At 45.9% G+C, this 13,324-nt stretch overlaps 1 protein-coding gene across 5 annotated transcripts in view; it reads right to left on the bottom strand.

Moving 5' to 3' along the window:
* Positions 1-13,324, bottom strand: part of PPP6R2 (protein phosphatase 6 regulatory subunit 2) — a 913,508-nt gene that overhangs the window by 449,463 nt on the left and 450,721 nt on the right. For all 5 annotated transcript variants that reach the window (XM_085653731.1, XM_085653733.1, XM_085653735.1 and 2 more), the window contains exon 13: positions 12,846-12,961. In XM_085653731.1, the coding sequence (XP_085509857.1) occupies positions 12,846-12,961 (116 nt within the window). The remainder of the gene's footprint in view (positions 1-12,845; positions 12,962-13,324) is intronic.

The following is a 13,324-nucleotide window of genomic DNA, read 5'->3' as shown; positions in this document are numbered from 1 at the left end:
CAGAAGGGCCTCCCAGCGGGGCAGCAGTAGGGGTGGACATGTGCTCAATCTCAGGAGTTTTGGATTCCATACTATCTCTGCCCAACCCAGAGCCACTTTAATGATTTGGGCTTGGTCTGTCCTGATCTTCTTGAGAACTCAGGACAGAAGTGTTATCAGTGAAAATGGCATACAGGAGTCCCAAGTTACACTCAAGGCAGTACACGTTTCTGAGCGAGACACGCCTTGGAAACGCCAACGCGTACAAGTGCTAACATGTCGTGTTCTTGGCGGTGGCAAAAAGATAGAGCTAAGGTTCTCCCCATTCGTGGAAAAGACCTTGACTCATCTCTAGGTGTAACTGCCACTCGTGATCCGCTTAGCATTGACAGCTGAGCTCGTCCGTCTTGGCATACAAAGAGCCTAACTGGTGGATAACCAGCAGGAACATTGCGTGGTGGTTCAACCATTTTCAGAGGCGCAAGGCCTCCGGCCACGGGCTCCATGACCCCAACCTGCCATCTGTTGCAGTACCACAGGGGGTGGTGTTATCTGTGAGCACCTGTACCAGCCTCCTCTCAATGGACAGAAGGAAGGCTTTCAGCACCAAATGGATGGCCCTCAGCTCCAGGAGGTTGATTTGAGACCCAAACTCTGTCGGAGACCGGAGGCCTCTATCTCCACCTCTCCCAGATGGATGCCCCAACCCAGATGCGACGTACCAGTCACCACTGTCAGCTCTGGGTGGGAAAGCGTCAGGGGTCTGACGCTAACCCAATCGTGGTCTAGCATTGCAGATCTTTTGCAGTGTCCTCCGAGTCAGAGAGGTCTACTTGATGTTGGGCCCACTTGGGCTTCAGATGCCACAGAATAGCTAGCAAATGCTTAGCGTGCTCGACAGGATTTTGAAAGTCATCAAGTCCCAGCGGCATCAGTCTACCCCACTGAAATTCAGGGTCGAGGTTGAAAGATTGTGATCATAGCCTGAATGTCCTGGACTCATTTCACAGGGTAAAGGCATAAAACTGAACCGTATCCAGACTAGCATAAATGAAGGGGAGCATCTGAGACTTCGGAGCATGGATAGTGAACCTTAAAGATGACAGGAGATTCACCGTAGTTTGGTGGTGGTTGACTACTGCCTGCGGCGAGCCCGCTTTCAACAACAAGCAGTTTTGGTGAAGGGAAGATTGGCATGCCTGACGTCGGAAGGTGTGCTGCCACCCCGGCATCACTTTTGTGAATCCCTGAGGGGCACTAGTGAGACTAAAGGGGAGCACAGGGAACTAAAATAAATGCTCCTCCATGAACCACGGGAAGCGCAAATGGGCCGGCAGGGCAGGTTTATCGAAATAGGTATTCTGCAAGTCCCACGCCGCAACCCATCTCCAAGGAGGAAGGTCACAGAGAGCGAAAGTCTAGAATATGCTGAAGACCTCTACACTTCTTGGGATTAAGAAAGTAGCAGGAATAAAACAAGCATTGGCCTAGCCAATAGGTCTTGCCTTTGGGACCTTATAAGTGTTTAGCCATGCAACAGTTGCATAACTAAATACTTATAAGGACCCAAAAGCGAGACCTATTGGCTATGCCAAGCCGCCGTGCATCAAACATCAAAGCGAAAGTGAAAGTAATCACGGTCAAGCGCGGCGCGCGCGCACATGCACTGTAGCTCTAGGCTGGCCTGGTAGCACTTTTTGGAGCCCTCTCAAAAAGTCTCGCCAGACCAGCGCATGCGCTGGGTCAGGCGAGACCTAAAAAAACATATCCTACTCTGGCACCCTCTCGACAGCCCATTTGGCCAAAAGGACTTGAAGTTCCTGTGGCAAAATGGAGAAATAGTCCTCAGACAGTCGCTGGGGAGATGGTGTAAGGTGCAGCAGCAAAGACAGAAAGCGTAACGCGTAGTGCCTGCAAACAATCTGCAGGACCCCACTTGTTAAACGTGATGGCTTGCAAGACCAGTAAGAATCAGTGGATTTGGCCTCCCAGGGGCTGTGCCCCTGTAAGGGCACACTAAAGAGATTTGGCAGGTGAGGCTGCGGGAGTCTTACGGCTCGCTGACCTTGGCTATGGGGCAGTGGGCACTATGGCCTCTACCCTGAAACTAATGGGTTTGCCATGTGGGAGCTCAACAAGTTGACAGTAAGGTGACCTCGGCCAAAGCTGCAAAAGGTCAAGCACTTCGGCTGCCTTAAGCATCAGCATGGCATAGGAAACGGATTCCTCTGTGGCAGGTCCAGTGGGAGAAAAAGCAAGGTTTAGCTGAAGCCCCCAATAAGGTATCAGTCAGTGCCTCGTTAAATTTAAGAAAAGGCAGTTTGCCCCGATTGGAGGACTTCTGTCAAGACACTGATTTTAACCTTGAAGGTGGGGACCTGGAGGTCAAGTACTTCTGCTGCCATATGCATCACCATGGCAAAGGAAACAGATTCCTCTGTGGCTGGTCCAGGGGGATAAAAAAAAAAAGACCTCTCTCTAGGGAGGTATAGAGACCAAACATTTCAAAGGTCACAGTCATTAACCAAATCAGTCTCAAAAAGGGAATGCAGAGTGTTGCTGACCTAGTGGTGATTCAAGTGGGGGGAGCTGCAACTGGGGTGAGATATTGGAAGAGGTCGGACAGGCATCAACTCGGCACTGGAGAGAACAAATGGACCCACTTCCTCAGGTGGCAAAGCTGGCATCGGAGGCCACGTGCCCGTGGGGCTGGGGGTCGGAAGCAGAGTCGGGACAAGAGCCTCAGGCAAAATAGGCTCGGAGGGCACAAGTGGAGCGGAGTGCAAACCTGCCAGCGGTATCCCAGATGGAAGGCCTCTCCGCTCATAGGGGCCTAAAGGTATACCAGAGGGAGTAGGCAGGAAACTTAAGATCCAGTGCATATCTGCATGAAACTCTTCGATCTGAAGCAGTATTGCTGAAGGCTCCGGAAACTTGGGTTGTGCCGGAACAAGCTGCGTGATTGGCAGCGAAATCAGCAAAATTCAGGAGCAAGATTGAGAAGGGTGGTGTGAGAAAATGGGGTTGTGTTGCAGTACCACCCCACCCCCTTTGTGCCTGGCTTTTGTAATGCAACTTTGACTGCCAAGTACTGGGTCCCTGCTGTACACATTCCAAGTACTAGTATTCTTTCCCTAAAACTGATCCACAATTGGCCCTTCAGGCCCCCTGTCAGTTCCTAGCAAAAGGTACATACATGAGTACCTAGGGCATTGGGGCTGAAGAGGGTCCCCTACGAACCCCTCAACTAGGACAGGCAGACTGCCACTGCAGCATGCACGGACTGGTGCAGACAAAACTACAAAGTTGACATGGCACACTGTGTGTGCCATACCAACTAGCACTGCCCAAGATATAGGTAGGTCACCCCTCTAGCAGGCCTTACCAGCCCTAAGGCAGGGTGCACTTTATCACAGACAACAAAGGTACCCAAGCACACGCAGAAATAAAGTTTACAAAAATTAATGCGTCAATTAGAACATGTAACACAATAAGTGAATCTCCGTTTCTTTCTTCAATTTAATATTCTTGTTCTCATAGTAATTTTGCAGTCTTCACAGTGGTTTGGCTTGGAAACCATTGAGAGTACGTGGGCTGGGAACTTGACAACTCTAGTTCAACAGCACCATGATAGTTTCACTAAACAGAGGAGTGTTTGGTACCAAACAGCTCCTTGTAAAGAATTCACACTGATGCCAGCGTGAAATGTATTAACATGTACTCAGAGGGCACCTCAGATGTGCCTCCAGAAAACCTACCGACCCTGGTGTGAGCTTGACTGACTTTAAGCAGCCTGCCACACACACACATGTTTCTGAACACCTGGGTGGAGAGCCTCTGCTCTCTGGGACCAGAAATGATCAACATCCTGGGCAGAGGTGGCACACCTCCTCCCCCAGGATGGACCAGTGCTCGAAATGAAAGCTTCAAAGGCCTGCTGCCTTTGTAATGCAACCCTCAACCTCGGCTGCTAGCAGCAGTTGGCAGCCCACGTTTACACCCCCACTTTGGGAGGGAAAACCGGGGGAAAACTTAGAATGGTTAGGAGGTGTGCTCACCTGTTCTAACTCCATCCAGCAGGTGGAGAAGGCGAAGTTAAGTACACTTTTCAGTCCCCTAAGTTTTGAATATGAGGGGACACCTCCAATCAGGGCTAGGTCTATGTATGTCCCCTCCCAAAGGAGGGTGGCTTAATAGCACCTACTACTCCCCTCAAACGCCCCCTATATTTAGTATTTATAGGGCTCCCCCAACATAGAAACTAGATCTGCAACGACCTAAGAAGAAAGAAGACATCCTTGCAGAGAAGACAGAAGCAAACTGCCTTGGCCCCAGCTCTACCGGTCTGCCTCCATCTTCTGCAAACCTGCGACCTGTCTTGCAGCCAGCGACCTCTGAAAAGCCTTGGAGGACTGCTGCCTTTGGAAAAAAAACAATCTCCATTGGACAGCAGACATGTCCAGAAGAAACTAACTCCAAGGACCCCGGATCCAAGTCTCCTGCTCATTCTGCACTGGACGCCCACGGCCCAAGTGGCTCATCTGTGCAAATAAGTCTCCCCAGTGATCTTGACCTCGAGTCCAGTGTTAGCTGACCTCTCCCGATCACCACAGTGGCGACTGCAATGTGAATCCAGAGGCTCCCCCTGACCATGACCGGCTCCGGTAAGAAGACTCCAACAGCACCCCATGCACTCAAGGCCCCTGGGCCTTGATGAGTGGAACAGACTGTGCCCCTATGACCCCCTACATCTCTACTTACCTCTGCTGTCATTGGTCCCCCTCCTGCAACCACCGGTGCAAAGCCTGCAGCCTGTTTGCCAAAAGAAGAATCTCAATTGAACAGAATTGGGTGCTATGACACTTGCTGACCTCTGGCCCGAAGACTAGAGTTGTAAGTGTGATACTTACCTGTTTAACCGCGATATTGTTGTCTTCATAGGATAACATTGAACTGTGCTAAAAATATTTTAAGTGTCGATTTTTACCAGTGAAAAGTATTTTTATCAAAAAACGTATTTACCTTGTTGCGAAGATCTCGGTCTTAAAATACATTACTAAGTACTTTTTCCTAAAATTAGGGTGGATCTTTTTGAGTCGTGTGTCCATTTTTTATCAATGTTGCGCAATACATTTCTTACATTCCTTTGTGTGAGGCCTAAGGCGGCTCGCCCAATCTATCACCAATAGAGCACTTTGGGTTATAAATTGAGCCCTGTACACTTTTGGGGAACCCCTGGACTCTGTGCATGGTATTACCACCTAGTGGTGATACCATATACAGAGCCAGATCGAATGCGAGTGGCGTTAGGGAGAGGAATCCTGCTTCCTCTTCTGGTGTTTTTTTAAACTTACATTAGGGGGTCTAAAATAGGCCGAAGAGATCGAGAGGTGGTCACGAATAAGGAGCGCAACCTCCGGAGCGGCTCTATCAACTCCAGGAATGAGACAGAGATCAAACTTTGGAACGGAGCATTACTTGAAACAATCCTGACGTGGAGTCTTCTTATACTTGGTGATGTAAAGTTTTTCTGCGTGTACCCTGATGGCCTACAGGTTCTTCGCCGTCGACTCCAGGCACCACAGGAACACCCGATGGGAATCCATCACAGACATTTGTTTGCAACAATCCATGCAGGGCTTAAAACCTGTAGTTTTAGGGGTGACATTTGCACACCGAAGACATTTTTTTGAAAATATTGACGTGTCTGAAAGACCAGAGGGAACTCCAGATCAGCGTCTGGTAACGTGGGAAAAAAGGAACTTTAGTCAGTGTGCAGGAGTGGCACCTATATAGGCTCTGCACGTCATTTCCGAAAGTGAATGGCACCTGTGCATAGCGCCACCTACAGCGCGCAGAGGTACTGCTGAAAAGTTTCTGGATTCAGTTTAATGCCTGGGAAATATTTAAAAGGTGAGAAATCAGCAACTAGAAGTCACAAAGAGAAAGAGTGAGTTCTTGGAGGTGGCAAAAATATCAAGCCAGGGTTCTCACCATTGCCCTAGCGATTCAGCCACTTCTAGAGGTGTAGAGCTTCCTGGCACAGGACCCAGGACTCTACCCTGTCCTGTTTGGTGCAGTAACACATGCAGTGGTGTTGTCTGTGACAATGTGTCTCAGTCTCCCTTTTATGGTAGAAGGAAGGCCTTCAGCCCCAAGTGGATCGCCAGCACCTCCAACAGACTGATGTGGAGCAAGTTTTCGGCTAGAGACCAAAGCAGTCTTATCTCCACCTTTCCCAAACGGTCTCCCAAACCTAGCAGTGATGCATCTGTCACCACGGTCTGCTCTGGGTGGGGTAAGGAGAGCTCTGCTGTTGGCGCAATCACAGTCAAGCAGCCATCTCCGAAGATCATTTGCACTCTCCTTCGAAACCTTGATAAAACCCAATAAGTTCTGTGGTGCTGTGCCACTTGGATGCATGTGCCATATGGCATTTTCGAACAAGCAGGATGAAGGAGATCAACAGTCCCAGGAGCCTCAGAGTCATCCTCAAAGAGGTCTAGGACTGAGGCTGAAACATCAGGATACTAGCCTGAATGTTCTGGACTGTCCAGTCTGGGGAAAGGCACAAAATCGCACTGCATCCAGGATGGCTCTGATGAACAGGAGCGTCTACGTAGGCGTTACTTCGGCATGTTGATAGTGAACCCCAACTTTGCTAGTAGGTTCGCCTTCGTCTGGAGGTGGTGTATGGTCATCAAGGTAAGGGAAAGACTGGAACTCCCAACCTCTGAAAATGTGCTGCTACCACCACCATCACTTTCATCAATATGAGAGGCACTGCAGAGGCCAAAAGGGAGCACCACAAACTGGAAACGCTTGTGGCCCACTGTAAAACAGTGTCTGTGGGGCCTACAGGACAGGAATATTAAAACGCATGTCCTGCTCTGCACTATGACAAACAGCAACTGTGGGTCTGCAAGACAGGAAGATGGAAATACGTGACCTGAAGGTCCAACCCTACCATCCATCCAGTCCCCAGGATCTAGGGCAGACAGAACCTAGGCTAGCATGAGCATATTGATTTTGTCCTGTAGCAGGAAGGTGTTGAGAGAGCAGAGATTTATAATATGATGGGGGACAGAGCCCCACCCCCCTCTTTTTTCAGCATAAGAAAGTAGCAGGAATAACACCTAGTTCTTGCTTCTGAGGCTAAAGGACCCTGCACTTTCGGCTGCAAAAAGAACATGTGGTCCTCCATCAGCTACTCTGATTGGGGTGGAAGATGCAGCGATAAGAAATAAAAAGGAGAACATATCCCTGTTGGATTATTTGAAGGAACCATCTGTCGAACCTAATGTCTCTCTAGAGGAAATTATGGATCATGCCTACTACATGGCAGCTGGGTGCCAGAAAAGACACACTAAAACAGATGTTGGAGGAAGAAGGGAATGAGCTGAGCGTTGTACCTAATGTCCAGAGTATTGCCTCCAGGAGCTGCAGACTACTTCAGAAGGGCTGGGAAGTTTGCTGTGCCCACAGCAGGATCAGACATTGGCACTATGCTGATCCCCTGGCATTACCCCGGATGCTGTGGCGCAACTCTCCTTAAATTGTTCTAGGGTGAAATCCACCTTCTCACCAAAAAGAAGAGAGCTAAAAAAAATGGCACATCCATTTAGGATGCTTACATCGCCCAGAGAAGCCTATGGACCTCTTGCAAGCTTGGCACCAAAGCACCACACTTATGGCAATTGCCAGACCAAAGCAATCAGTTGTGTTCAGGCCAGGCAGAATAAAAAAAATTGCTGCATCCCACCCGTCCTAAATTGCACAGCCGTCCTAAATTGTATGGGGTCAAGTTGCCGCTAGCTCATCTAGGATCAATGGTAAGATCCGACAGACCAATAAGCGACACAGGCTAGATTTCAAGATAAATATTAGAAAAATCTCCTCACAGAAAACAGGGATGCGCTTTTGAAGGCGCAGAAAGAACGGGACTGAAGTCAGCACGTATGAGTGGTGCCTATATAAGGCTCAATTTTTCACTTCCTGAGTGGAAGTTCATTGGCACATAGATGCACAACACACTTATCGTGCCATGGATTACTGCTTTTGAGTTTTCTGGATCTAGTCTGACTCCTAAAGCATATTCACAACGCCAGGAATCTGAGGTTAGAAGTATCCATTAGAATTTAAATGTCTTCATAACATTGCAGCACTCAGTCTAGCGCAGGTGCCTTCAACCAGTTGATCGCGAGCTACTAGTAGCTCACAGAAACCTTAGGAGTAGCTCCTAGCCTTGAGTTCATTTTAGACTAAGAACATCAATAAATAAGTGTTGTGTTTTCCTTTTAAAGTTAAAGAAAGGCTGTGTTTATTTTTCATTATCAGGCTGCAGATAGCAGAGCCTGATGATGAGAAGTGATCCACTCAGATTTATGACCCATGTGGGTCACAGAGGTTCAGAACTGAACCACTCAGGTATTTAACTCTTCTTACATAAAAGTCGTTCTCAACTCAATATTGGAGCATGAGAACAAAATGATATTACTGAATGCTTTTAAATATGAGAAAGTTTAAATGAACAGTTATCTTAATGATTAAGTTAACTCTTCATTTTAATTTTCTCCCTTTACAAAAAGCAGGCATCCTTCTCCCAGTGACTGGTAGACAATGCCATATTTATAACAAAAAAAGACAGTGATTTTCTTAGATGGGAGGAATTTAAAGTGAGTAAAAATGTTTCTATGAAACATTGTCTTAATGTACTTCTCTACTTTAAATTAAGCCAATTAAGTCCTTATGTTTTATGAAGCATGTTCCTTCACTTTGAATTCCTCACATTTAAACAAATGACTATTTTCCCGTTATAATTATGGCACCATGTTTACAGGTCGCTGGGAGTAATATGCCTGCTGTTTGTAAAGACATTTTGACATGTGAGAAAATTAAAATGAGTTTTATGTAATGCATATAAACAAAGTTGATTCTTCAGTTGAATTTTCTCCCATTGTTGATAATACACACAGTAGGCATCTTGCTCCCAGTGGCTGGTAGACACGCGGACATATGTATAACTGAAAAATACAGCCATAAAATGGGAGAAATTTAAAGTGCAGAAAATTGGTCCATCAAGTGCAGAAAATGTTTTTAATTGTTCCCATTTAAAAACAAACATTTGTAATGCAAAAGGTCTCGCATTTGCGAGAGCTTAAGCTATTGGCATTGTAAATGACAATGCCTTTTATATATCTGTTTTGATAATTAACACATTAATAAAAGGCATTGTCATTTACAATGCCAATAGCTATGAAAGCGTGCATGGTGTGCTGAATTTTGCGGGAAAGCATGTCATGCCTGCAGTAGGAGAAACTCATTAAAGAAAATAGTGCTTACAAACTAAATAACAGAAATACAAAGAGTACGCAGTTCCTAATTTTAGAAATAAGGGGTAGAAACTGGCTAGAGGGGCCTACAATTACTGGAGGAACGGGGGTTCCTCCTGTTGGAATTTAGCAAACTCACACACCCGGTTCCCGGCAGCATTGGGTAGGTCCGCGGACGCGTTGCAAATTCAGTAACTGACACAGAGAATTTCCATGTGTCCTCCCTGCAAGGGATTGATGTTGTAGATTACAGAACCGATTAGAGCTGGTCACACATTAACAGGTACTACATTTCGAGTATTGTTAGTTTGGTTTATCAGGGCAACATCACCAGACAACCACCCTTGTGTAGATAGAACTGATTTTACTAGGTCCTGACGAATAGCTGCTAGATCAACTAACTACTAGGCTAGAAACATGTTGACCACATAACATAGCGCCAAACCCGAGACATTACCTCTGGAGTGCGCCTGCTTTCTTTTTTAATCAGGCTGGAAGGCCTATTGATTAAAATTTCTTCAGTGATACTTCCATTTCCTGTTTTAACTTTTCTTCGAGTCACTTACCTTCACTCACCTCATCCACACTACTTAGGCCCCTCATTCCCACGGCACCGTACGGCAATTTGGAATAAAAGATCTCCGCCAAAGAGCCCCTCATGGGGAGCCCGTCAGATATTGCAGCGCCGACCTGACAAAGAGCACGCCCTTTATGAAGCATGACACCCAGCGAGGTGTATGAGGGACCTAAATTCCAACAGGAGGAACCCCTGTTCCTCCCGTAATTGTAGACCACTCTATCTGGTTTCTTCCCCTTATTTCTAAAATTAGGAACTGCATACTCTTTGAATTTCTGTAGTTTGGACACGAATGCAGGACCTGAAAAAACCCTCAGTCCCTCTGTTATTTACTAACTAAATAAGACATACCATGTAACAGCAGCAGCAAAAGGGTCAGTCCTCATGGGAGGTTACAAATGAAGACAAGGTGGTACTAAGGAGGGAATAACAAGTCTATTAACGAATCAGAAGCCAGCATTTACAAAAGGACAGTGACACAATCCAATGAAAGATTTGGGCGGAGAGTGGCAGAGCTTCAAGTCCATACTCTAATACAGCAATCTTGCAGAGCAGTGCATGCACTGCCCAGCCGCGACGTAAAAATGGTTGTAGGTTTATGTTGTACATGTAACGGTGCCACATATAGCGAAAGGTAGGTCCTGTGCCACAAGGACTGACACAGGCTCTTAGTCACCCATACACATATATCCCATTCATTCACACACATGTTCATACATCCCCATAGACCATGCACTCACTAACACACATGGCAGACCTATCACAGTACCCCTAGTCACAGTATTTTGTTCAAACCATAGTATCGGGCTCCATTGATATTAGATTTAAAGTAAATGAAGTTGGGGGTGCAGGAGCTCACAATGATTTTCACTGATCAGCGCAGCTCTCATTACAGAAAAAGTTGCAAACCCCTGGTCTAGCCAATAAAGTATTTTATCAACTAAATACAACCATGCAGGCTGCAGAACATCACCATCAGGAGAATGGTGACTTGCCATGAAAGGCGGTACGGCATTCTAGATTCTGGCAATTAAAACTTCAGTCAATCACTCGTTGTCTTACAGTCCTCTTACACTACATCTCCTCCCAAGAGTTTTAACAGGAATAATGTCTATAGTTCCTCAGGATAAACTGGCCCTGAGACTAAAGACAATATCGTAGACTGATGCACGCTAGACAAACTAAAGTAAGCCAGCTGGCCAGGCTGCATACAACAAATTAAAGAGGTTAGAAAAGGTATACTGCCTTAAAGGTCTTGCCAGCTAAAATATCTGGACATTTCTGTGGGTGTAAGGGAGAGGCAAAATGCTCCCAGCATCAACGGAAAGGTGTTTATTGTTAAAGATTATGCTCGTTGGACTTTTGCCTTGCTATTCATAGCATTGCCTCCACCATTCCACAATCATACATAAAGTGCAGTAACACTCAAGACACCTTGGCCAACAGTTCAGTGAGAGGCGACAACACCAAATTGTTATCAAGCAATCAATAATATCTAAACACGAGCAAATACATTAAAGAAGCAGCACCTTCCATATGGAAAGCCTGCACGAATCGGGTGTACAGTGGCATACTGCCACATCTGACAGATTCACAAGAAAGAATATAATCCAAGCAATTAGCTGGGGAGGGAGGGGAAGGAATCTCAGGAAACCAATCTTCTATTTTAAAAAGTGAATGAGGCTACTGACACAAATATTGCTTTTTTTATACATTATTTTCCTCTTTCACCGATTTCCTGGTTTTAAGCTATTTGAGTATGAACTCAGACATAAATGCTGTTCTGTTTATTCTTTCACTGTGCTCCTCCGAATGGCTGTAAACGTGCATTGCTAAGTTACATTGAAGCTGGTAAGTATAGATGTTCTTAGTTATTTAAGAGTTAAGCAATCAGATGGCATACTTTGCTGTCTTTGTAAAACATGTTTCTGCACACTCAATATGTCATGGTTTTTGCACTCATGGTGGGCCCTCTTATCCACCTGCGCATCTGCTGTGAGCAACAACTCTGATACCAAATGCAGCACAACGGCTATGAGCCATGTCACTATGCATCAGCTGTGAGCCACTTGGCTGTGCATCCACTGTGAGTCTACTACAGTATATTACAGCTGTGGAATAAAAGGTATGCTGGTCAAATGTATTCTAGTGCCATTGAAGTGCAGAAAAGATTAGCTTTGGGCACAGTTTGTAACACTGAATGGTAAGCAGATGGGCTAACTTTTCAGAGGGCTGTCAGGAAGGTACCAGAAAGACAAAAACGAAGAAACAGGAAATCCTTATGAAGTGGAGGTAGGAATGCCTGTGAAAGGCAGGGCACACATTCCTAGAGGAGATGTCTCTGTGGAAGGCAGATACAAAAGCCTGAGCAAATGAGTCAGTAAGATACAAAGTATCAGTGGAGGACAGGCATGAAAAACGTGCAGCATGAATAAGGTAATCTACTCAAAAGTTGATTGTTTAGATACAATTACAAAGAAGCCCCGGCAAGCCAAAAAGAAGCCCACCATTTTGCAGAGGTAAATGATTTTCAGAAAGATTTCAACCTGAGCATATTACAATAGATCCCCAATTCTGATATAACAGAACCCCTCAAGTGGCAGAAAAAAATACCGGTTTGCAAAATAGCCTGAAAACACTCACCCATTCTCTCCCCAAGCTTAAGTAGACAATCTAATATACAGAGTTCACTGCAGATGTGCCCAGATAGCAGACTACCAATACGGACCAGATTAAATCCCCAATAGACAGAGAGAAGTAAATTGCTATTATCCCTTAACAGAAACCCTAATGATCAAAGATGCTCCCACATGAAAAATAGATATCCCCTCCGAGACAACACTAGACTAGAGAAGAGCAACCAGGAGTAAACACTTAGTGACAATCCCAAGCAGAGTGTTGCCCTTGGGTAACATGGGGAGACCGGAAGGGTTATCAGGGAGCTCTCTGTAGAGTACCTTTCATAAATTCACAGATCTGTGTCTGCATGGGGCCCTTTTCCATGTTCTGCACCACAGCGTTGGCGATCCGTGTGAGATGACCCATGTTCCCTCGTCTCATCCCCCCTTCTGCCCTGTAAGAAAGAGTGTGATAAAAGGTTAAATGCAGTTCCAAATCAAAACACCCAAACTCCCATCTTCCGGGAACAGTACTGTGGACAACACCTAAGCATAGCTTATCAGTACAAACTGCACACCTTGTACGAAACAAAGAAAAGCTATCAGTAACAGTAGATATCAAACCCAACTACAAACACAATTTACATGACTTACATCTTCCAGCAAAAGTTCTTTCTAATTTATGGGTTATTGTGAACAACCTACAGCACTACAAGTTATTTCAGATGCGATTAGAGTTAAATCTATTTGTCACTCTGTTCCTCTAATATCAAATACCAACTTGCATCTCCTCTCCAATAACCACCTCCACACTGTTG

This window comes from Triturus cristatus, chromosome 4_1, assembly GCF_964204655.1.
Source record: "Triturus cristatus chromosome 4_1, aTriCri1.1, whole genome shotgun sequence".
NCBI lineage: Eukaryota > Metazoa > Chordata > Amphibia > Caudata > Salamandridae > Triturus > Triturus cristatus.
Note: the sequence above shows the minus strand (reverse complement) of the source record. Positions and strands in the feature narration are given on the sequence as shown.